Genomic DNA, 26707 nt, shown 5'->3' on the forward strand with positions numbered 1-26707 from the left:
CAAACTTGTGAAAAAAAGAGACGCTCAAGAAGTTTACAATGATATATTTAAAATCCTACTGGGGAAGTAAAGCAAAGTATACCAATGACTTACTGAAAAAAAATGCAAATGAAATATACAATTGAACAATCACTGGAGGAGATGTCCAAGTAAATGTGGCCAATTCTAGGATACCTATAAAGCTATAAATGCTATCAAACTGGGAAAGGCTAACACATGGGAAACTCAACAATCTGCTCACCTTCTTCTCCACTAATCAGCTCGCCAAGCTGTTCATCAACCCCTGAGCACACCTGGGAGATGATCTCATTCTGAATATCCACAATGGCATCAAAGTTAGCCACATTGAAAACATGGTTTAGTGAAGGTGTAGAGGCAATTTGTTTGAGTTCCCTTGCATCCGCAGCTTTAATGCCTTCAAATCGAAAGAATAAGAAGATAGTGAAAAGATAACTCTACTGACTTTGGAAAAGATTCCCAGTCTTTCACAGTGGAGACACTTTCAAATCTTTCTTGTCATCGACCAGAATCACTTTACTTCAGAAGAATGTGCAACTATCAAGTGACAAAGGCATTTTATAATTTCACATAAAGCAGTCAGCCAGAGAGGAAAATGAATGGTTAGTAAAACAGAGTGGGCTCTCATCCCAACCATGCCATCACTTGTCCCAGCCATCTGTAAAGATAATACTTTTTTCTTTTGGAGTTCTGAATGAACTGGGCTTCTCCGAATTCTTTAACTATTACATAATGTAAGAAACAAATTTGTTTTAAAGTACTAAATAGTGGGTTGGAAAGATAGGACAGGGATTAAAGCGCTTGCCTTGCTCACAGTTGACCCCGTTGGATGTCTGGTACTATAATGGTCCCCTGAGCCCCACCAGTAGGATCCCTAAAAGTAGAGCCAGGAGTAAGCCCCATGTAACACTCACTGGGTATTGTACTCCCCCCAAAATAATAATAATTATAATAATAAAACACTAAATAATAGTGCAAGGAGGGTCTTTCTTAGAATCACTGGCCCGGCGTTAGTTGAAAAACAGAGAACCGGCAAAGAATATAATACCAGCTTAGATCATACATATGCAAAGAGAAATAAATGAAAGAAATGGATAAGCAGAATTTTTACTCAAAGATGGCTTGACTTAACACTACACTATAAAATGCAGTAAACGCTTTCAATAGCATCTTTTCTTGAGGATTCAACCCTTACTTCTTCTTAACATTAACAGTTAAAGTAGGACCAAAATGAAAATAATCAGATTTTACATACCCAAAGAGAAAACTTCAACCCCAATACTGCGAAGCTCTCTTGCTGGAATTTCCACTTCATCCTGGGATTTGCCATCCGTAATAATAATTGCCACTTTAGGAAAGCCAACTCTTGCTCCAGCAGATTCAGTGAAAGTGTTTTTAACTAAGTAATCAATGGCATCCCCTGAAGTTAAAAGGAAACATCTTAATCATCTTCATTCACTGCATTCTACACAACTTGCCAGAGTCAAAAACCATGTAATATATCACTAATTCTTACTTTTGCTCCCAAACAAATGCTATACTTATTTTAAACACAGACGAAATTTGCTGAAACATACCTGTCATTGTGTTTCCACCTTTATACGGGATTTGTTTAATTGCAGCAAGTAGTTCATCCCTTTGGTAGTACTGATTTAAGTTAAATTCAGTCCTGGTATCAGAGCTGTACTGAACAACTCCAACCCTTGTCTTCTCTTCAGCAATGTCAAAAGCAGACACAAGAGCAGCAATAAAGTCTAAAATGTACTTGAAATTATTTCTTCCGACACTCCATGAGCCATCAACTAGGAACACTAAATCAGTCCAGGCACTGACAGAGCATTCTGAAATATATTTGATATATTATTAAACAGTGCTTTATTAAGGCTATCTAACATTAAGAAATACAAACTAATATTGCAAAAATGCTGGGTTTTTTATCATTTGTTCATCATTAGAACATATTCATTTGCTATTCACGCACACCTGACAACCTCAAAAGAATAAAATTTTTTTACTAATGCTCATAAAGGCATTTTGATTCCTTAAAAAATATGTATTCATTAAACTAGGTCGTTAAATCGCTATATAAGACATAATGCAAGAAAATATAAATAGGCACATGACCTACGCTCCAAGAATAATAAACCTACTATTACACTATCAATGGTCCTATTTTTTGTTTTGTTTTATTTTGTTTTGATGCCACACCCAACAGTCCCAAGGCTTATTCCTGACTCTACTCTCAGGGATCAGGAGACCATATCGTGCTGGGGAACAAACCTGGGTCCACTACATGCAAGGCAAAAACCTTACCCACTGTACTATTTCTCCAGCACTATCAACTGTCCATAGCTTTTATACACTATGTTGTCACTCCGTTCTCCAAGAAAAAAAAAATTATATAAAACATCTAGAGACATATAAAATGAGTGTAATCTAGGTGTTTTCGTTGCTTGGTATTTATTAATAAATATAAAACTTGCACCATTCCAGCTGCTCAGTTTATAGGACAGCAAATCTCTTAATATTATCCTGTATTTAACAGTAGAACTGTTTAAAGTTGAGGGATTAGTCTTAGCAGTGTTTCCCAAAAGGGACAATACTAAGCACTGGATCGATTCAAGGGAGTGGTCATATTCTTGAGTGTCATTAGAGGTTGTTTTATGTGGTTTACTTAAAGAAGACATATTACCAGGGAGCACAAAGGGATTTTTTTTTAATTATTAAAGGGGATGGTAGGCCAAATAAATCTGGAGACTTTTGGAGAGCATTATCATATGCTGTCATATCTTAACAGAAGTAAAAACAAGCATAAATATCATGCAAGACAGAATATCTTTTTATTATTTCTATTGTCGCACTGTCGTCCTGTTGTTCATTTATTTGCTCGAGCGGGCAACAGTAACGTCTCCGTTGTGAGACTTGTTGTTACTGTTTTTGGCATATAGATTACACCATGGGTAGCTTGCCAGCTCCTCCGTACGGGCGGGATACTCTCGGTAGCTTGCCGGGCTCTCCTAGAGGGACGGAGGAATCAAACCCTCGAACCCAGGTCGGCTGCGTGCAAGGCAAACACTCTACCCGCTGTGCTATCACTCCAGTCCTATTAATGTATTTAAATTTAAGAGCTCAAACCTATTTTTACTATAAAAAAAAGAGAAATTTCAAGAGTCTAAATATACTTAATAACCTTAAATTTATAAAATTCAATCATTAAGTTTTTATAACCAAATATCTTTCCTTCTCTCTGTGATGTAGGTGGGGTAGGAACAGAAATAGGAGGATAGCTTAGTTTTCATGAAACTCCTTTGTTCATCTGGCAATTCTGAGTTTTCTGAAGATGTTTCTGTTCTTGCATTCAGTTAGTGGGTAATAAAAGAAGTATTTGAATAGAAAGAAGAGGAAAGGGTCCTGGAAAATTTTGCAGGCCAAATACAAGCTGCATGCCTAAATAGTTTTTACACACTGTTTAATGGGCCAATTTAAATATATTGAAAGGTCAATGTTTGGCAAAATGCTTAGATTTAAAATAAATCTTGAAGGTTCAAGGATAATAATAGCTTTGAAACTACACCCCATGAACTTCATTTTAGATTATTAGATGCTAGGCGGAATTATAAACAGTAATCTAAAAGAAAGATTCTAGATAAGAGACACTCTGTGTCATAAATCCAACTTCATAACATAGCAATATTAGATGGTTAAGAAAACCCTCAAAGTTTTACCTGAAATCAGGCAAAGCAGAATAAGACAAAGGCAGACTAGAAATGGCATAGACTAAATAAAATTTATTTCATCTAATTATGACCATACCTGTTTGTCATAAATATTTTATAGGAACTCTAGAAGGGGTTATATATAACTACCATAAATTGATGGCATTGAAATATCCTATAACTGAACATAATACCCATAGGCTTAGAAATACATTTTTATGGCAACTAATCACTTAAAATAATTTCCCATGTTCCTACCTCATATATCTCAGATACCCTTAAATTATTATATGTCTGTCTCTTTAAAACAAATTAAAATTAGTCATATGCTTTGTTTTGCACCTGCTGTCAAAATTCTTCATGAAAATTTGGTCTCAAATTCAAAACACTTCTGGCAAAAAAAATATAGTAAATAGAAACTTGTATCAGAAAGTCAGAATAGGTACATAATAGCTTATACTATTAGATTGTCTGGTTCTAGAAAAAAACTTATCAAATAAACTTGGGTATAAAATCAAATTATGTATACAACTGGATCATCTGCTTTATAAGACAATTTATGAATTCTAGAAATTGAGATCAAAAGATTAAAGAAAACACTTACTTTGTATTTCTGCTTTTCCAGGTTTCTTCCCCGGTTTCGTGGAACTACCTGTTTCAACTGAGTCAAAACCCGATCATTACAAAAGGCAGTGAACCCAGAAAAATAATTTCTAAGAAGGAAATAATTTGGCCTTTCACTATATTCTTTCACTATTGTCTAATATTTTTCTATCATCTTTCTAGTCCATGCTTAGTAATACTGCCAAATAAACATTCCTTGCAAATGCATAATTTTTAGTGTGATTTTATATATTTTATATTCTTCAAAAAGACATTAACATTCTTGCCTGACATCTTTTAAAGATTTTAGTAGTTTTCATTCATAACATTCCTGCTACTTCCAAAAACCAAGATTATAAATCAAGAATAAATTATTCACATCTACTAATGGTGCTACTAATATAAATACACTCATCAGAGTAGCACGGTAGCACCGTTGTCCCATTGTTCATCGATTTGCTCGAGCGGGCACCAGTGACGTCTCCATTGTGAGACTTTTTGTTACTGTTTTGGCATATCGAATATGCCATGGGGAGCTTGCCAGGCATTAGCATATTAAAATGAAAGATGAAATATTTTGCAAAATAAAAACTACAAAAGTACATTATATTTGTTCTTACTTGTTAATTGGCCTATAACTGGTACACTTTCTTCTACTTCATCATATGAGGTGATTGTCACCACGTACTCTATTTCAGGTATAAGGTCTGATAATAAAGTCTCAGTGGTACTCGCTGCAAGGGTAAATTCTTTAGTAGGCCCATCTAAAAATATAGAAAGGAAAATAAGAATGCAACAAAACACTACTCACATACAGCATAATTCAACATAACTACCTGATAGATTCAAAGTACAAGTTAAAGATAGATAATTCTTCAGAATAGGTGATCATTATTTTTTACTGCCTTTCAAACCCAAATACTTGAATTCTAGAAATTTAATAAGTGGAATGTCATAGCTTGATTTTTTTTTAGGATTTTGGGCCACATCTGGAAGTGCTCAGGGTTTATTCCTAGCTCTGTGCTCAGGAATCACTCCTGACAATGCAAAGGAACAATAGGATGTTTTAGGAATTAAATTCTGTCGGCTGCATGCAAGGCAAGCACCTTCCTCACTCTACTATCTCTCTAGCCTCCACATTGCCTTTACTAGTTACAATCATGTTCAATACTTGTTTAAGGACTCAAAGATTCCACTAGATTAAAGGCATACCAAAATTCAAACCAAAAATTTTATTGTTTCCGCAGACTTATGGGAAATAATAAAATTCTCATAAATAAGATACTAAACAAAATTATTCCTCTGAGGCAAGCAGATAGAGAGATGAGATAAAAAATCAACTCAACAAGCCTCAGAGGCTAAAATTAAACACTAATAAGAAACACCATAGCACAGAATGAATCCTCCACACTTAAATAGGTACACATATTGCTGGACATGCCTGGTCCTCTAAACTGAATTAACTAGATGCCAGAGAGATTGTTCAAGGGCTAAAGCACACGCTTAACATGCACAGGCCTAGGTTCAGTCCCCAGCACTGCACGGTTCTCATCTACTACAGGCACAGAACCTAAACACAGGACCAGAAGCAGCCCCTGAGCATGTAGTTCCAAAACAGAACAACACCAAAAATGACTTAACTAAATAAGTGTTTAAGTGTTTCAAGGTGGTACGGAGTAGGTGTTCATTTATGTACCATCAGTTACATACTTCTAATGTGCCATCAGTTCAAGTATAATTCCTAGAGACAATGTACTTAAGTATTTCTAACTATGGGGTTCCTGCAGTGGCTCTGTGACAAATAAGAGCTGCCTTGAAAGCATAAAGGCACCAGCTCATCCTTAGTGTCACTCTCTTGCACCAAGTACCACCCCAGCAGCTCTGAGTTTAAGGACTCCTGGCACCACCATCATTCTTAACATGCAATCATTCTGCTCGCCAGTCAGGTATGTGTGAGCATTACAACAAAGACAGTACAACTCTCCAGCAAGCACTATCACCAAAAACTGTGCAAGGGCTAGCATCAGAAGCGCCAGTACATGCGTGATCACCATGAGACCCCCCCAGTAAACACTACAGCCATAATATGTATGAGCACCAAAACTAAGCAGGTGATCCTGGCAAGCACAGATGCAAGTACCACAACTAAAAGGTCTGACTGAACCTCAGCAAGCACCATGACCATATGTGCAAGCAATAAGATATGGCACGTGTGGGATACTTGCTTTTAGCTGACAATAACAAAAGAGCGAATGGAGGGGGAAAATGATATTTAATTACATTAACTTTTCATCAAAACATAAGTAATCAAGAAAGATAACAAGTGTCTCTGGAGCCTGAAAAGCGTTTCTAGTTTACTGCATGTGGGCTATGCAGTACCAAGTATGCTACAATACAGAACAACAGAGCCTGCAGTGCCTTCCGGTCCAGCTTGGGCAGTACAGAAATCAAATATGCCCACAGTATGGAAATCGAATGGACTCTTTTCCACTGCTTTTATGTTTTGAAATGAACAAAAGGATCATCTGCCTTATATCATGTTTAAGGATTCTAAACATTGAGACCAAAAAAATTAAAGAAAATACTTAAAAAGCTACCAATATATCTGGAGGAAAGAATCAAAAAGGAATGTTTGAACTGTTCATCACTCCTAAATTCTCATATTATTGCATTCAAGTTTATAATTCCATAGTACAGCATTTAAAAGCATTGGTAACTTATTGTAGCACCTAGTACAATAATCGGGATATGGAAACAATCCAAATGTCCCACACAGATGAACAGAAAAAGAACTGTGGTATATAGACACAATGGAATACAATGCAGCTGTAAGAAAAGATGAAATTATGCAGCTTTCTACATAAATAGAACTGGAGGGAATCATGTTAAGCAAAATAAGACAGAGGGAGAAGAACAAATACTGGATAATCTCACTCATTTATTGAATATAGAAACAGAACAAGGAAACAGATAGTATTGAACTCTGACAAATCCTTGGCCTTGAGTGATAACGCAACAACAAACTTAATATATTTTAATCCTATAACTTATACTGCAATTTTTAAAAAGTTTTGTTCACATCTATCTATGAAGTCCACAGATATTTAAGCACAACTTTGAGTTGGTATGTTGACATAATACCCTCTACTTTCAGCCATTCAGAACTGCTTCCCACCAGTTGGTCGATAATTATCCTATTCTACATTAGAACTGAAGGTTAATCAGCAAAAATTAGTTCTACACACTTCAGCAACATCACAAACACAAAAGATAACTGCTGAGAACAAATAAAATACAATTTCTGTTGTGATTTTTTTTCAATGACTCAACCTAGAATTTAAAGAATACACTTTCCCAAAATAAATTCTTGTCTTCCAGAATACCAGCTCATCATTTTCCCAGAATAATGTTTTCTGGGTACTAAAATGTGTAGGAGACTGTAGCAATTCACTTCATCACTTGACACTTTAAATATTGGAATCACTAATTTAAGAAGAATATTCACTGTCATCCCGTTGCTCATCGATTTGTTCGAGCAAGCACCAGTAACATCTCTCATTGAGAGACTTATTGCTACTGTTTTGGGCATATCCAATACGCACGGGTAGCTTGCTAGGCTCTGCCTCGCAGGCTTGATACTCTCGGTAGCTTGCCGGGCTCTCCGAGAGGGGCGGAGGAATCAAACTCGGGTCGGCCTCGTAAAAGGCGAACACCCAACCGCTGTGCTATCGCTCCAGCCCACTACTTTAAGAAGAATGTCAAAAATAATTATTCTATTTTTTAGAATCAAAGATTGCCAGCTATGTTCTGATGAATTATAATACGAAGCCATACAAACAAAGTTAAACCATACAAACAAATATATAGTATAAACCTAACTATATACACAACAGTAGATATTTGAATGGAAATAAAGAGATATGAATCCACCATTGCTGGTAAAATTTAGCTGGATCCCTAAGGTTTTCTAAAACTCAGCTTCCTCATAATGAAATGGGAGGAGAAAAGTAAATTAGATGATATCTTTGATGTCCTAAAATCCCATCTTAAAACTTACCAGTTGTTGGGTCCACTGTTATTCGGTAACCCACAATTGGATCAGATGGTCTCGCCCATGACATATGAACAGTATTTTCATCTATAATTTTAAAATTCAAGTCTGAAGGTGGATCAACTGCAAAAGATGGGGTGATATTAGTTATATTTTTGAATGTCACAAAGTGGTCAATTTAATAAATAATTATGCTGAGCAAAGCTTACTAAAATTGTCTTTGCATTAATTTGTTTCCAACAAATATAAAAGATATCTTGTTGGATAAGAATAAAATTAAAAGCTGACAAGATATGACAAAACATCAGAGAGTATACATATTACAGGAGACAGCACAGAACACTTTTGATTCTTGAGTTGCTAGGTCATCCAAGAATGGCCAGCAAAATCAAGCATAATAGAAACATTTGGATACAAGTACGTACAAATACAATGAAATCACATATAATTACCACATATGCAAACAATTCACATAAGGAATTAAAGGAATTTCAACACATGCTGAGTGCATTTTGAACAAGCATGCCAAATCACAACCTGCATACAACCATAGAAATTAATTAAGAGCATTAACATAATACTTTTTTTTCCATAATGTGGAAAAGAATCAATGATCTTTTGGGTTCATTCTCTGCATCATTGCCTTGTTTTTAATTTTTGCTTGATAAATCTCAAGATTGCTTGATCAATCTCTGTAGCAGAGATGAAAAATATGTTAATTAAAAGGAAGGCTCGTGGGAAGTCTAGCATGATTGTTTCGCACAAGAAAATATTCATTTATGTGTATATTCATGTTCATGTATACATATATTAAATGATAATAAGGGTTTTGTAATATATGAATGTCTAAAATCTGATATCAGGATACTTATGAAACTAAAATTCTGCCCGTTTACACCAATTTGCTGTATTTTGGCAAGGTGTAAACCAACACTTTTTTTTTCCTTTGCAGCAGGTATATTCCATACTATAAGTGGCATTTTTAAGTTAAAATGCCAGTATGGTCCCTTACAAAACAATGGTTAATTATGAAAAGAGACAACATCGATGTATATTTATGGACATTTATTTACAGAACTTAAAGAAAACAGTAAAGGAGGATCAATGATCTGAAGACATGACTGCGCATAAAAACTTGGAGAAGTCAATGACAAGGATAACTGAAAAGTACAGAAAGAAAGTTTACATATAAAACTATACAGCATCATGCATGTGTCAATGAAATGTTGACTTGTTTTTAGTTTCCCACAATGAACAAAGGCCTCCATGTACAATAGTCATTACACAAAGACGTTTCAGAAATATTTTATAATGATATTCTCTCTGCAATGTTCATGCCTCATCATGCAGCATTGTACTGACTCACTGTCAGTGCATGGTTGATGCATTAAAAACTGTTACTCCTGAAGCAGATCATAAAGTAAAAAAATGTTCAGCCATACTCTTCGTAAGAGTTAGAATCTGCAAGTATTCCTTGTGAGTCAGAATTTTCAGATCTATTTTGAAAGATTATAAACTTCTTTGGGTTTTTTTATAGAAGTCAATTAAAATATGGTAGTAGTTTTGAGACATCATAGAATTTACTAGAGTTAGGTATTTACATAATATTAATAGCACATCTTAATGGAAATAAAGCAAATTAAGCACACATTTGATAACTGGCTGCTTTTGACTGCAGGTGCTTGCTTTATATTTTTTTATTGGGTACACTAGTTATACGACAAATGTTATTGTCTTACTATCCATACACAGGCAGTGAGATTAGGCTATTATCTTCATGCATAGTTTAATTATTTGACATTCTACTGTTTATAACCATATTCTCAGATTGAGTTATAACTTGATATAACGAGCATGCAACAGATGTTAATGAGATCATAGTAAGAATATCATTATAAAACATTGTTCTAGTTGCAATGTCTCAGGACAAATTTAATGCAAAGGCAGACACAGTTGGCCTGAGCATGCTTTAAAAAAAAATCAGTACATGGAAAAACAGTACCACCAACCTTGCAAGGAAAATGACCTGAAGCAGCAGACACTAGGTTAAAACTGCTGAGGGGCAGCAGCGCCCACCTTGTTGATTTCCAAATGACCAGGATTCCAGATAGACTGAAAAATTGACTGTGGGGAAAAGTCTTTAACATTTCACAGGATTGTAAGGTGTTCGCAGAAATTCAGATGTGGAACTTGGAATCAAAAGTCAGAAAGAACAGCAGACCCAAGTGTATAAAACGAGCGCACTCGGGGCCGGAGCGATAGCACAGCGGTAGGGCGTTTGCCTTGCACGCGGCCGACCCAGGTTCGATCCCCGGCATCCCATATGGTCCCCCAAGCACCGCCAGGAGTAATTCCTGAGTGCAGAGCCAGGAGTAACCCCTGAGCATCGCTGGGTGTGACCCAAAAAGCAAAAAAAAAAAAAAAAAAAAAAAAAAAAAAAAAAAAAAAAAAACGAGCGCACTCTACTCATCTTGTCACATTTGTTTAATTTGCTGTTGTTTGGGCCACAAGCAGTGGTACTCAGGACTTACTCCTGGCTCTGTGCTCAGGGATCACTCCTGGCAGGGCTCAGGAAATCAATCGTGTGTGGTGCTGGGGATCAAACTTAGGACAGTCACAGGTAAGGTAAGGACCCTACCTGCTGGACTATCACTCTAGCTCTCATCTTCCATCTTTTATCACAGGTAAAACCTTTCAGGCCTGCCATCCCATTGATACGTTTTCTGTTTGTTTCATGGTAAAAGAGGAAAGATAATAAATCAGGTATGTGTGGCAAATTTTGGTTAACTTTGAAAATATTTTCCTCTACATAAAATAATTCACAACTACCAATGCAATGCCACAAGCAGTGTCTAAGTTCCCTAAGGAATGCAGATGCCAAAATATTTCAAACACGAATTGTTTGTACAGAATGTGATTGAAAACAGCCATAGTTGCATAGACTGAGAATCTGAGATGAAAGAATGAGAACTAAATTCTAATCAAATAATATAGGAATCAGCTATAGAGTCCTAAAACCTCAATAATAATTCTCTTGTTCTCAAAAAACTACTTAATGAAAGCTGCATTCTAATGATATTTTGGTATGCACATTAATAGAATTCAGGACTTTTTAGGAATAATAATAGCTAACATGTGTTGAAGCAGAGAGCCAATAACTTTATCGATTGTCTTCTTTTCATCCTATATCACCATAGGGGTTTTAGAAATCCTAATTTATAGATGAGTTAGTAAAATTAAAGAAGTTAATACAACTAATAAGAATCAAATCTTGGATCCGCCAATGATTCCAGAGCATACAATTTCTAACATGCCAGATAAAATGTAAAGGATATGATATGTGAGTGAAAAAATAACTTTAGAAACTAATACTTATATTTTCCCAGTTTATGTAAATATATTCCTCTATAAAATTATTTAATTAATATATGATCAGTAACATATATGAGTCTTCAGATATCTCTAATCTTTATCTACTAGATAAACTGAAAAATTTACTGTTGGGAAAAGTCTTTAACATTTCACAGGAGTTTAAAGTGATCATAGAAATTCAGATGTGTGGGCTGGAGAATAGCACAGTGGGTAGGGCGTTTGTCTTGCACTCGGCCGACCCGGGTTCGATTTCCAGCATCCCATATGGTCCCCTGAGCAGTACCAGGGGTAATTCCTGAGTGCAGAGCCAGGAGTGACTCCTGTGCATCACCAGGTGTGACCCAAAAAGCCAAAAAAAAAAAAACCAAAAAACTCAGATGTAGTATTTGGGAATCAAAAGTTAGAAAACACAGCAGACCAAGAATAAAGCCCACTCCACTTCTCATCTTGCCACTTTTTTTTTATATTCAGATATCCATGGATATTCAGGTATCCTCAGTGTTAATACAGACACTTTGGTCTATTAACTCTATACACCTATTCAAGCAATTTTGAAACTTTATATTGGCATCTAATTTTTTTAAACATTTTTTTTCATTATGGTACCTGAAAAGAAGACATGTCTAAAAATTTACCAACTGTGCTGGGAGGGAGGGAGGGAGGGAGGAAGGAAAGGATGGAGGGAGGGAAAGCGGAATAAATGGATGGAGAATAATCTAGTAAATTTTATAAATGTAAAAATGCATTATACATAGATCAAAATTCAGAACACACTACTAAATATCTTGACTAGTAAAATCTTTAGTGATACATATGATAGTATATGCTTCTTAGAGGTCAAAATTTAATAAAATTGGAGAAAGATATTAAGTCTGTTCTTAGCAATAACACAAAAAGAATACATTCTTATAATTTTTGAAGTGTGAAAAGGTTTACTAAATTCAATAGGCATTAAATTGTATCTTTCATTCAAAGTATAAGATCTTTAAGATCTTTCCATAATAGATACTAATTTAATTTGTGTTAAGCAGATATCAAAAATAACCAATGAAAAGTTAATATTTCAGAAAAGTGATGGATTTCTCTACATGCATTAAAAACCTTGTTTTCTCAAAAAACCTAACTGGGTTTTCAATTTTCACATTACAAGAGCAAACTAGCAATAAAACATGACTACATGACTGTACCTTCTCCCTAAGTAACTGTGTTCATTATCTGAGCTACCCAGCCTCCCTGATACTTTCTCATTTGAAAAATGAGAGAAGAAGATGATCCACAAGACCTAAACTCACTGATGGAATGATAATATGCAGTTGTCCATAATCAACTCCAACCATCAATCAAACTCTCTACAGTTGAATATGATATTTTCATCTCAAATTCTAAATTAATTATGAAAGTGCCTAATTTTTGGAGAATAGTGGCCATAAAATCTTAAACATAAATGTTAAATTTCCTAAATGACAATCTCTACATGAACCAAAGACATCTCACACATTCTAGGTCATAAAGAACACTGATTAAGTTTATATGATTGCAGTTATCTGCCATTTTTGAGGCTAAAAATAAAAAATATCAAAGTTAAAAAATTAAATTTTTGCTCTTATTTCTGGAGTGATAGCACTCCGTCTCCATTGTGAGACTTGTTACTGTTTTTGGCATATTCAATACACCTTGGGGAGCTTGCCAGGCTCTGCCGTGTGGGTGGGATACTCTCAGTAGCTTGCCAGGCTCTCTGAAAGGGACAGAGGAATCGAACCCGGGTCAGTCACGTGCAAGACAAATGCCCTACCCGCTGTGCTATCGCTCCAGTCCAATAAAGTCACTGTCACCCCATTGCTCATCGATTTGCTCGAAGGTGCACCAGTAATGTCTCCATTATGAGACTTCTTGTTACTGTTTCTGGCATATGGCATATCCAATACACCATGGAGAGCTTGCCAGACTCTGCCGTGAGGGCAAGATACTCTCGGTAGCTTGCTAGGCTCTCCGAGAGGGGCAGAGGAATCAAACCCAGGTTGGCCGCATGCTAGGCAAACACACTACATTATAAAACAGAATTTTCTGGGGCCAGACAGATAGTACAGCAGGTAGGGCACTTCCTTGCATGCAACTAACCCGGGTTCAATCTCCAGCACCCATATGGTCTCTCAGCCCTCCAGGAATGATCCCTGAGCACAGAACCAGGAGGAAGCCCTGAGCATCACTAGGTTGGCCCAAACACAAAAAGAAAACTGTCTTATGTAAAAAGGTAGAAGGTAAATAGTGGGATAAGTGTGGTATAACTATGAATGGGGAACAAAGCAAAAAGTGAATGTTAAAACCTTTCCATAAATATCAAAAAGCAGCTTTGAGTTTTCATCAATATTAAAAAGCAAGTAGAAAAAAAATAAAAATAAAATAAATAGAATAAAATAAAAAGCAAGTAGATAGAGACTGGTGGGAAAGTAGTGATTAAAACAAAATTAAAAGAATCAAAGTTTCAAAAGGGGAAAAAAATACTGGCATTTTTTCTAAGATCAAAAGCAGAGGCACAACCTGAAAATTCTTAATGACCCTAAGAGAAATAGTTCAGAGAAATTCTACTTCTAGCCCATTGTTCCCTGAAAGGTTTTGGCTACAAGTTTTGCTAGACCTTCAGAGGCTCCTGGGACCACTTACTTCGTACTTAATACCCTGGCTGAGCATTCCAGCACAGGAGCCACCAGCCACGTGCTCTACCAGGCACTTGAAATGTGGCCAATCCAAACCGAAAAGCCCTGCAAGCATAAATGCACACCAATATCAAGGACTTTAGTACCAAAAACTGTCAAATATCACACCAAGTATTTAATGTTGCTTGCTTTTTGGAATGGTAACCAGATGGTAATATTAGTGTAGATGAAATACATTATAGTAATTACAATAATTTCTTACATTGGGACCGAGTGATAGTACAGTGGGTAGGGTGTTTGCCTTGCACGCGGCCAACCCGGGTTAGATCCCCAGCATCCCATGCAGGCCCCCAAGCACCGCCAGGAGTAATTCCTGAGGGCTGAGCCAGGAGAAACCCCTGAACATCACTGGGTGTGACCTAAAAAGCCAAAAAAAAAATTCTTACATTATAATTTCCTTTATCTGGCTAATCTTTGTTTTTATTTTGTTTTGATTTGGAGTCACATCCAGTGATGCTCTGAAGCCCTTCCCAGCTCAGCGACCAAGGGCTCTCTCATAGAGGTGCTCAGTGCAGGAGATCAAACACGGAAACCTAGGCCTCCCATACACAAAGCATATGGTCCAGTCCATTTTGCTAATTCTCAAACCCTTTTTCTCCTTTTCTCCTGTTTTAGATGTGGTGACCTGAAAATTTGAAGTTTACATACATGCTTGCATTTGTTGCTCACAATATTGGGCAGTGCTATACTACAGCATATTCCACCCTACCCCCCCATCAGATTCCTATTAACAATGTAAATAATCAGTGGTGACTGAAAGGGTTGAGAGACCAGAAAAAACTAACACAGCTTAATAAAGTGAAAAAGTACTGTAATATGTGAAAATAAATACAAAATTCAAAGGATAAAAGTATTGAAAGTGTGGAAATAGTAATGTAGGCAGTAAAATGTCCTTTTTAACTGTACTTCACTAACCATTATCCAATTCAAATTTGATTTTTTTCCAATGACATCATTTCCAAACTAATTCTTTTCCTAAGAATTGTCAAATCTTTCTGATTTTCAAGTAACTATTTTCTTAATGAGCAATAAATAGGCCACTTGAGTGAACTGTCTAAAAATATCTTCAGTTGGGCTTCCAGAAGTTCCTTAAATAAAATTCCTTCCTAACAACGACATAGAATGGAGCATTAAAGCAACCTCAGCTATTATTTCACAGAACTACTCAGAAAACTCTCTACATTCACCAACAAGTCACACACACATTTAGGAGACTGTGATTTTCCCCATAATTTTTTTTTAATCTGTAGACTTGAAGTAGAAAACCATACAATAGGTATTTTTGTTTCCTTCTAATCTGTGCTATCAGGAAACATCTCTATTTTCCCACACAAACCAACTCTATTTTCCCACAACCTCTTTTTTTTAAAAAAAAAAAAAAAAAAAAAACCTCCAGAACTTCCTCACATCTTTTCCTCCTTAATTTCATCTATACTTCTTCTTTATTGGGGGAACAGGAGGGAGTTAAAGTATATCTCTACAGCATTATCTCTACAGTATTATCTTGCAGAACAATGCCTCTAATTTGGCGGGTTCCCATGATCCTTGAGGGGGACACAGAAGGGACACCACCCCCATGTGGTTAATATATAGAAATGCCTTGTTTAGTGGGTGCTGCGAAATTAAACACAACGTGCACATTTTTAAAGGAAGAAATAAAATAAATGCAAAAGCCTTTCTTATATGAGAGGGCAGAGCCCCTGGCCCTTCCTCCACCACCACGTTTCTTTGGCACATTTCCCAGCCCGGAACCTCTTCCTCCGGCCTGATGCTGGGGAACAAGAAGGCGGGTGGCCCTGGAATGGGGTGCCTGGCTGCTCTTGGTGCCCACTCGCTTCCCTGGGCTGGAAACCTTGGCCCGGACCCAACCTGTCTGCTGGCGGCTGGGGTCTGGGCCACTGCGCTCCCGAGACCAGCGAAGCCCACAAGGTCAGCGCGTCCCCGCCCCCAGGTCAGAACAACCTCCTGCGCCCAGGACTGTCCACCCTCCCCGACGCTGTCTGCATCCTCTTAACCTCCTGCCCCATCAGTCTCGCCGACGGCGCGCCCCACAGAACACACGGACGCGCAGAGCCAGCGCTGTGGCAGTCCTTTATTCGTGCAGTCACTGAGGCGGCAGCCCCCAGCCGGGTGGTTACAAGCCACGCGCCACGCCGGCCTGCGTGCCACGCTCGGGGTGGGGGGGTTCTCCTGGGTACCAGCAGCGGCAGATGTCCAGAGCGTGCGCCGAGCCGGGCGCAGCGGTCGCCCCCTCCCGGACAGACGGCGACTCTTCTGGGAAGGTTGGAGGTGGCAGTGTGGACAGCACAAGGCAGAGACAGCGCGAGCAAGACCACACGGCACTGTACAGAATGGATGACGCAGAAGGCAAAAGAGCTGAACCTGAGAGCTGGGGGGGGGGGGGGTGGACAGAGCTCAGAAGAAGAAGGGGTTTGTCTGTAGAGAAATCCACCAGCAAAAACAAAGAAAAAGGAAACACAACACGAAGTGCAGGAGCGGGGGAAACAAGCAAGCCAGAGAAGCCAGACAGATCTCTTTGACCTTCCTAAAATTCTGCACGGTCAGTAGAGGAGGGGGGGAGAGAGAGAGAAAGAGCATTTTTACCTTCTGCCTCGATGGAAGACAAGAACAGGGCCACGCCCAGGGCGGCAAGCGCTGGGGGGAGCCGGGTCCGCATGCTCAGCCTCGAAACTCACAGCCGCATGAAGGGAACTGCGGGGGCAATCAGGGACCACATCAGAATAGCGCCAGGGCAGCCTGGAACCAGGTTAGAACGGGAGCCTGAACCTGGGCCAGGACCTGAGCAGATCGGCCTGACGAACCACAGGACCCGGCCCCCGCGTATAAAGGGCCTATTGTGGAGCAGTGGAAGTGGAGTTCATCTACAGAAGCTGAATCATGGCACTAAGAGGGAGTTCAAGTTTAAAGAGGGTCCTGTTTTCCTGGAGACTGGGCCAGCTTAGCTTCCAGGGTGAAGGTCCCACCAGGCCCCACATGACTTCATTCTGCCTGGGTGATGGTTAATGCCGAGGTCATTTTATCCCTGACTCAACTAAATGTTTCTTCCAGCTGGGGATTTTATTTGGCCACTTTTTCCTAGCTGCTGAACTATTTAGTTAACTGTGCTTTAGTGGTCTCGGGGTAATTTGGAAAAGTATAATAAACCTCTTTTACTCTCTTTTTTTTTCTTCATTTTGTTCTGCCTACAAATATGCAGCTCTTTGTGGTCTGAAATGGATTATGCAGGAACATGTAAGGCTCCACAGGAACCTGGACCTCCTGCTTAGCTGTGTTGTCGCCACATCTGATACATCCTTTACCCAAGATGATCAGAAAACAGCTCAAAAAGAAATAACAAAAAGGCACAAGCATTGAAGAAAAAAAAAGTCTTGTTTTTTTTCCCCCAAATAATAAACGTTTTCATTCAACTGTTTATTGATTCCAGAAAATTACAGGTATATAGGCACCCTCAGAGAATATATTCTACTCTGACCTTTCCTGGTACTGTAACTATATTACTAATTCCTTCAGATAAAAAATTGGGGGCGGGGAGAGGGAATGTAACTGAAGCCTATAGTGCTTGCCCTAATGTGAGAGGCCTTGGGTTCGACCCCCAACACTTTTAAAAAGGAAACAGATAATTTTTTATTCATCCACTGTGTTTCCAGTCCACAATAAGTGCTTGATCCCTGTCAGCCCAAAGATAAAGAATCTTCTACAATACACTAACATCCATTCGGAGTCAAAAGGTACAAACAATGAACTGAACTGGGAAACTGCCAAAGACAAAACAGAAAAAAGTTGACTCTGAGGTTCATAAATTATTGTAATGCAACACACTAGGCCTCATGAAAAATGGAATCATGCTTGGGAATCTAGAAATGCACCAAAGGTTCCAGAGCTTTTTGTGAAAAGAAACTGACAAGCTCTAGCCATGTCTTTCCAAATTATTGGCACAATAGATTTGGGCTGCTTTTCCTGTCTGAGTGTAAATTGCATTTTAAATGTCTGATGAGGGAACATGCCAAATTGCCTGGAGCTCTTTTTTATGAAGCCAAGATTAAAATTTTGGCTCTGCTCTGGGATCCACGGGTCCTAGCAATTTCTTCTTCCTAATTAACAGCTGTTTGACATTTCTAACCCTCTTCTACATCAATGAAAAACTAGAGGTGAGACTGGTCCATTGTTCCCCTCATCTGGTCTTAACTTTGCTCTAATAATTTCCAACTCAGTTGGCAGTGCCGCTTCCAAGCGCAGCTAAGAGAGGCTGACAATCGGCCCACCGAGGGAAAAAAAAAAAAAAACTGTATGCAGACTTTTAAAAGGAAAAAAGGAAGGGAGGGAAAAAAACCCACTGAACTTTTCACAAAAAAAAAAGTGCAAAGCGCTTTGTCTGGGTCTGGGGCGCCACCTGTCGGTCACCAGACTCAGCGGCAAGAATGAATCATGTCGCGTCGGGATAGCTGAACACAGACGCGGTTCAGGAGCCCGCCGGCCCCGCATATCGTCCATACGTTTGAAACAAAACGAAACAAAAATTCTTTTCTCCTTTTCAGTCAAAACATTTATCCGAATTCTTAGCAACACTTCATTGAGCATTCTCAGACGGAGAGGTCTGAAGGCAGCAGCTCCGACGTGGCAGCGAGGATTCCCTCCCTTTGCGCTCATGAATGAAAATGAGTCAGTGGCAGCAGAGGGGGAGGGCTGGGGGGACCGTCTGGAGAGTTTCGCTCCAGTAGCCTCCCCACCCCCACCCACCCCACCGCCCGAGGCCAGATCCTCAATTCCCAAGACCAGTTTCAAAAGGAAATGACACCTCCCCCACCCCTCCGTTTCCCCCAGCCCTCCGACGCACCAGACCCACTTCCTCCCCGACCCTCAACGACCCTGCAGTTGGCCCAGGGCGTCCCGTGCCTGCGCCGCAGCCCGACGACCACAACCATCTGGTTGAGGTGCGGGGAGGGAAGAGGTTTGGAAACGCCCCGAAATGGACCCCCGGGATGCTCGGTGTGGGGGGTGGGAGGGTAGCTAGCTCTTAAGCTCCATCCTTGGACGGGGCGCCCCACTCTCTGCGATCTCTACAGTCTCTAGGATCCCCGACACCGGGGCTGAGCTCGGGAAAGGGGGCTTTCTCCCGGAGCCGGCTGGGGGTGGGGAGGGTCGGGGAACTGGGTGGCCGCCCAAGGCTGCGTCCTCTTGGACCCGACGAACCAGCCCAGTGCGGTGCGCTCCGACTAGCCGAGCTTAAGAGCCAGAAGTCCGCACCCCGAACGAGTGTGCAGATGCCGCGCGCCCCCGCGCAGCCCCCACGAGCAGTCCACGCCCGGCCCGGGGCTGCACCACCCCGGCCCCGGGGACCCGGCCAGGACCGCGACTGAAAAGAGGGGCAGGTGATGGCCGCTGCGCTGCCGCCGTGCACGCCCCGTATCTGGCTCCGGAGCAGAAATCCCTGTCCCCGCAGGGCGCTTGACGCACACTCAGCCTGCCCCTCGCGGGGACTCTTCCGAAAACTTCCCCCAAAAGAATCACGAACCCCAAAACCTAGTAGGGGTGCCAGGTACAACCCAGGTACCTCTCCAGGTCCTCGCTCCCGATCCTTAAGAACTTAGGGCGCAGCGAGGGGACAGGGTCCGCGCGCTCTGGCCCGGATCCCTCGGGGGAGCGATGGGGTGAAGGGAGCCGAAGGAAGCCGACGGGAATCCGACTGACCTGAGTCGGCGGTGACCGCCGCCGCCGCGGCTTCCCCAAAGTCCTCCAAGCCGCGGGAGCTCGGGGCGATCCCCGCGCGCCGGGACACGCGCGGCGGCGCTCCGGGAGCACCTGGTGGCTCGCGGGCTGCGCTGCGAAGTGGCGGCGCCTCGTCGGCGGGGCTGCAGGCGGCTGCGGGGGTCCCCCGAGGAGAGGCCGAGACCGACGGGGCCGCAGCTGCTGGCGCGCGCACGCGTCTGGGGCGGCTGGCCGCGCTCGAGTGGGCAGAGGCTCCGCGCCGCGGGCTACTTAATAGAGGGCTGTTCCCAGCTCTCAGTTTACTCGGTTACGAAACGCCTGAGAAGGTGGACGGCTGCCACGGGGTGATGTATGCTCCTCCGGCGGTGAAGGAGGTCTACTTTGGGGAACGTGTGCATACTTCGAACATTCCTTCGGCGTGAGGTGGCGATCGCCGTAGTAGCGGTGGCCCGCCAGGGTGGGGGCAGGGGGCGTAAGGGAGGCGGGAGGAAGCGAGGAGGGGGGGAAGGCGCGGGGAGGAGGGGTGGCCGCGGCGGCCGGGGGCGCTGCCAAGGGAAGCCGCGCACTCCTCCGCTCGGGGCGGGCGGGGAAGCTCGGGTTTCCCTCTGCGTGCGAGGTCATTAATGAATTTGGTGCTTTTTTTTTTTTTTTCTAAATTAAGAACAATGGAACGGAGGAAGCTACATTGGAGCTCCTACTGCTCGGATGGTGTGACCTGTGGCCCCTCTTCCCCCTCCTCCCCCCATCTCATTTTATTCCCCTAGCCTCTACCGCCCCCCCCCCCCCCGCCCCAGCATCACCACCTACACCTTCCTCCCATTCTGTCTTGGGTGCACTTAAAACCGATTTACAGGGTTTCCATGAACTAACTGTCTGTGCACGCGGCGCGCCTTCTGTCTTTTTCGATCCCGACCCGCTCTTGGAAAGCGCGAGCGCCGCCCGCGCGGGGCTCCGCGACGGGATGGATTTCCCAGTCCCCCGGCCCGCTCCCTCGAGGCTTGGCGGAACTGCGGAGCTTCTGTCAAGCCAAAAGACAGTGCCCAGGGGGGATGGGGAGGAGGACAAGAGTATGAAACCCGGGTCCTCAGAACAGAGAGCCTCTTTGGAATCATTTCTATCCACCCTAGAAAGTTCGCACCGGGGCCAGAGTAAAACCCGGCCCCCCGAGGGGACACGCGACCCAAAGCTCTACCCTTAAAACGCTGAAGGGTCAAAGGTTGTAGAGGAGTGACCCCACTCCCAACCCAGAGGAGAAGGACCGAGAGGGGGCTAGCTTCTCCCACCTTCATCGGCTCCTCCTCTGGCCCCCCTTTCCCCGACCCGGGACCGAGCGCGGAGCCAGGGTGCGAGGGCAGAAGCGCGAGGCATCCCGCCGTGGCTCCACACCGGCGCTGCCGGAAGGTTCCCACCACACACGTCTGTGGGCTTGCACTTTGAGGGCTCCTGAAAATCTGAAGGTGCCTTGCTCGGGGTCAGGGTGGGTAAAGAGGAGAGGACCCCCGAGGGGAGCTCTGGAATTGCGTGCGTTTCACAGTAGAAAGCTGGGCGATCTGGGCGCTACTCTTCCGGATCGGCTCCAGGCGTCTGCAAATGTGGCCTTGCCTCCCTCCAGCCCCACTGCTTCGGAACTGTCTTCAGAATGACAAGAACTCCCCTGCACTCCCTCCTTCCTTCCCCGGGCCTCCCCGCTCCTCCTAGGCTTCCTCTAGCCAACGCCCGCGCGATGGCACGAGGGCGAGAAGGAAGAAGAATGAGAATCGCCCCCCTCTGCACATTCCCGGGCCCCACTCGGCCCACTCTCCGTGCAGCTGAGCAGTTCGCACAAAGAGCCCACGCACGCTCCGTGGACGCGCTTTTCCCTGGCGCTGCACTCGCGACTCCGGCGTCTGGCTGCAGCCCCCAGCTCTTAGTAAAGCGCTCGGGGTGGGACTGGCCTGACGTGCGGGGCGTTAGCGCGTGCTACCCCGCTACCGACGCGCCGCCTAGGCCCAGCCTCCCTGCACCCCCTTCAGCACTTCCCACTCGGCTCCGTTATCTCGGGTGCACCCTGGCGGGACACCAGGGTGCAGAGAAGTGTCTGTAGCCGCCTTCGGGGCACCAAAGCACAGTCGTGGGGAAGCCCTCGGGAAACCCCTTACCCATCCCTATTCGCCCACGGGTGTCATCGCGTGCTGGGTGGGGCTTGCATTTTGCCCAGAGTTTGGAGGGGTGAGGCGGGGCGCGCCCCGTGTGTGGGGGGTGGGGTGCACGCGCGTGCGCGCGCTTTTGTGTGTCTGATGGCATTGACATTACCTACTAGGGGGCGGGGGGGCGGAGTAGAAGAATTGATGTTCTTGGCTTAAAAACGAGTTCTCTCCCGTTTGATCCAGAGGTGCAACTCAACTAATCTACCTGAGGGTTCGGACTTCGTTTCGCATCCAGTGTTGTGCCCCTCTCTGATGCGGAGCGACGGGCTGGGCACCCACGGGAACATCCCTGGCTCGAGACATTTTTCCCCACATTCTTAAATTCAATACATTTGACCAGAAGGACTGTAGATGAGTCATAGGAACCATCTTGCTAAGATTTACTACATTTGATGATAGCTGCTGCAGGGGATTTAAGTTGAGGAGGAGGCGTCCTGAAAGCTCTTTACGCTCAGAAAGGATTTCGGTGCAGAAACTCCAGGGTGGAGTGAAGGGGGCTGGGAGAAGGACACCGTGCTTGGGGCTCTATAGACGCACACAAGCTAAATCAAAACACGTCCATTCCTAGAAAACCTGGGTGGACAAAGTGGCCTCAAAGGGGAGTTTCAAACGGAAAAAAAAACCAACTAATGTAAACCCTGGTCCTATCTCGCCCTTCAGGAGTGTGTCCAGTCCTGTGTACCCCGGGAAATCTGTTACGGGCTGGTTGGATGTATGCACCTGGTTACAGTCTGACGCTTTTATTGCTCGGGTTACATCCCAGGACCTGCCTATCCACTCTCATCTGCACCTCCCACCTCTTCAGCCTCGGACTCCTGGATTCCTGGAGCTGGCGCGTCAGGTTTCTTGTCTGACAGCGCCATCTAGCGGTAAATGAAAACCCAGGCATGCTAGTCATTTTTCATCCTTTTCTTTCATTCCTTTCTTAAAATCTTTCCCACTTGATCGTTATTGGCCAGTCGTTGGTTTATAATATTACGGAATGCAATGTGTTATAGCCACGTGTTTGTGTGTGAAGTTGTTTCTGTATCCTCCACCAAAGTTCCAGTGCCGTTCCACTCCTCAAAGGACCCCATCTGCTTGTGACCCCCTTAGCTTTGCAGTCCCTAATCACCATCGTTGTTGAGAAGTCAAGGCATCTGTTTTGCTGTTTCTTGACACTTTAGTAACTCATATCCCACATGTGAATGAAGCCATCATGTAATTGCCTTTCACGTAGTATAATCACCTCGGACCCACCTATCTGATCTGTCAGGGCACTGACTAGCCCTTTTTCCATGGTAGATTATCAAACTGACTGCACACACCACAGCTTCTTATGTTGATGGTCATTTTGGTTGATTTCACATTTTGGCTTACAGTGAATAAGGCTGTTACAAAGAAAGGTAGGCGACAAATATCCTTTTAAATTAGTGTTTTCACGTCCTTTTTGATAATTGCCTGGGAATGATATTGCTGGAGATATGAGATTTTTTTTGTTCGTTTTGGAGACAACACCCAGGGTGCTGAGGGTTTTCTCATGGCTCTGAGGGATTAAGCCTGGTGCGGCTTGAGGGACCATATCTGGTGCTAGGAATCGAATCCAGTGGGCCCTCTGCAAGGCAAGCATCCTACTGTCTGTTCTCTCATTCCTGCCCCAACTTTTATGTTTTAAGCACCTTCTGTACTTTTTTCCATATAAGCAATACCATTTACAATCCTAGTAATCTTCGTAAGGAACACATTGTCCGTCTCACAGATTTTTCAGGAGTGATTGGGGGGTGGCAAGATCTGAGCACCATTCAAGAAGAGGCACAAAATTGTCCTTCTGTTTTCTAATTAACCACCTTTAGAAATTATTAACCCAATTGAGCCTACAAGAGGTAGGTGTGAGAGGGGTTCTTGGGACACTGGTAGAGAGAGGACTCTCTCTGATGGTGGGTGTAATGTTGAATTGAAACAGCCATAAGAAGTATGATTGTCTTGCAAATCCCAGTACCTCAATAAAAACGGTTTTTAGCACTGTAGCACTGTCGTTCCATTGTTCATTGATTTGCTCGAGCAGGCACCAGTAACGTCTCCATTGTGAGACTGGTTGTTACTGTTTTGGGCATATCAAATACAACCACGGGGAGCTTGCCAGTCTCTGCCGTGCGAGTAGGATACTCTTGATAGCTTGCCGGGCTCTCCGAGAGGGGCAGAGGAATCGAACCTGGGTCGGCCACGTGCAAGGTAAACGCCCTACCCGCTGTGCTATCGCTCCAGCCTAAGAGGTGAGATGAAGAAAAGAAATTCTTGCCTCAAGTCTGTTCTGTGAAGTCCCTATCTGGGGTAAAGGAAGAAATTCCGTTTATAACTCCCCTCAGGGGCTGGAGCGATAGCACAGCGGGTAGGGCGTTTGCCTTGCACGCGGCCAACCTGGGTTTGATCCCCGGCATCCCATATGGTCCCCCAAGCACTGTCAGGAGCAATTCCTGAGTGCAAAGCCAGGAGTAACCCCTGAGCATCCCTGGGTGTGACCCAAAAAGAAAAAAAAAAGAAATATAACTCCCCTCACACACACCTCCCCAGTGCCTGCCCCCTTAGCTTTCAAAAGACGAATGTGAAAGACAGAGGAAAGGTAATGCAGTGGATAGGTCCCTTGCCTGAATGGTGACCCTCATTCAATGCCCAGCACCTCATGTCATCCCCAGATTATGCCAATAGATAATAATTCTCTCTGCACCAGAAAAGTTGAGGACACCAAAGACCAAAACCATTCCTAAGGAAAGGACAGGCACATCCATCATGCCTTCCTCCTTGATGCTGGATTCTGTCTCTTCACAAAGGGTCATTTCAGTGAAGTTCGCGCTCACTTCGCCTGGAAATCCCACTTGCCCACAAACAACCATGGCCAAGAGTTCAAGCAACTTTGAAACAGAAAAGACATTGAACCCTATGTATCCTGCTATTCACAATGGTTAGCTGAAACCTCCTATGGCTTCAGAAAGTCATGCTGTGGATCGGAATGATAGTACAATGAGAAGGGCATTTGTCTTGCACGGGGCTGACCCTGGTTCCATCACTAGCACTCCATATGGTTTCCCAAGCCTGCAAGAGTGATCCCTGAGTTCAAAGTCAGGAGTAAGCACAGCCAAGTGTACCCCGATGAAAGAATGAATGAATGAATGAATGAATGAATGAATGAATGAATGAATGAATGAATGAATGAATGAATTAAACAATGGTTGTGAGGAAGACTCTGAAAGCTGAAATATGCTGAATCTCACAATGCTAGGTGTGACACAAAAACAAACAAATCCCAGCCTTTGGTTGGTTCCTCTGTATATAGCCAATGTGTGGTGCGCCCTCTAGTGGAAAAGAAGAACAATCTCAGTTATCTGAGGAGCCCATTAATTTGATTACTCTTGTTCTTTCTTTCAGCAAATGCTGTTACTCTGGTCCAGATATGTATTAGAAACTTTGGGGATTTGGACAGGGTAGAAGGTGGGTGTTTCAAATCAATTACTAGGGCATCAACGTCCACTCCAAGTGGACTACACAGTTAAAAGATGCTAGTCAGGCCTTGTAGTATGGAGGGCCATCAAACTACATCATGAGGCATTGAGGCCAACGGAGCAGGCAGTGCCCCCCCAGAAAGATCTCCCAGCCTGTTTGCAAAGCATAAACTCCAGCCCTTTGAACTGCCTGACACACTGGGAGTTGTTTTTTTTTTAAGGCAAATCAAAAACCCCATTCACCAAAAAAAAAAAAAAAAAAAAAAACCTAAATAGTAATCACTGTAACATGTCATCCAATTGTTCATCTATTTACTCGAGCAGGTGCCAGTCTCCATTTGTCCCAGCCCTGAGATTTTAGTACCAGCTCCTCCAGGAACCCAGGAGTCGGAGGCTGAAGAGGTGGGAGGTGCAGATGAGAGTGGATAGGCAGGTCCCGGGATGTAACCCAAGCAATAAAAGCGTCAGACTGCAACCAGGTGCATACATCCAACTCTCCTTACTCGTTTTCCCCAACAATTGGAGGCTCTTTTCAGGGTCAGGGGAATGAGACCTGTTGTTGTTACTGTATTTGGCATAACGAATACTGCCAGCCTCTGGAGACCAGAAATAAACAAAAGCAATAGTCCAATGATTTTTTTTTTTAATTTGGAGATGATGAATGCAAAAAAATGTGTGGGCTGGAGAGATATTACAGGAGCTAAGGCATGTGTCTTTCCTACAGCCTCCCCAGTTTATCACCCGTGACACATGGTGCCCCAAGCACTGCAGATATGGCCCAGATGGGCCTCCATGCTGTAAGGCCTGACCATCATCGCATCCTCAGACCTGTGCATTAAGCCCC

At 43.0% G+C, this 26707-nt stretch overlaps 1 protein-coding gene across 1 annotated transcript in view; it reads right to left on the bottom strand.

Moving 5' to 3' along the window:
- COL12A1 (collagen type XII alpha 1 chain) overlaps window positions 1-20349 on the bottom strand; it is a 122917-nt gene extending 102568 nt beyond the window's left edge. Inside the window, exons 1-8 of the mRNA XM_055135578.1 lie at window positions 20184-20349; window positions 17079-17186; window positions 8395-8511; window positions 4958-5101; window positions 4339-4395; window positions 1596-1859; window positions 1274-1438; window positions 242-415 (exon numbers count right to left, since the gene is read on the bottom strand). Coding sequence (XP_054991553.1) covers window positions 242-415; window positions 1274-1438; window positions 1596-1859; window positions 4339-4395; window positions 4958-5101; window positions 8395-8511; window positions 17079-17151 — 994 coding nt within the window. The 5' untranslated portion in view covers window positions 17152-17186; window positions 20184-20349. The remainder of the gene's footprint in view (window positions 1-241; window positions 416-1273; window positions 1439-1595; window positions 1860-4338; window positions 4396-4957; window positions 5102-8394; window positions 8512-17078; window positions 17187-20183) is intronic.
- Window positions 20350-26707: the final 6358 nt, after the last annotated feature.

The sequence above is a fragment of the Sorex araneus genome, chromosome 4 (assembly GCF_027595985.1).
Source record: "Sorex araneus isolate mSorAra2 chromosome 4, mSorAra2.pri, whole genome shotgun sequence".
NCBI classification, from domain to species: domain Eukaryota; kingdom Metazoa; phylum Chordata; class Mammalia; order Eulipotyphla; family Soricidae; genus Sorex; species Sorex araneus.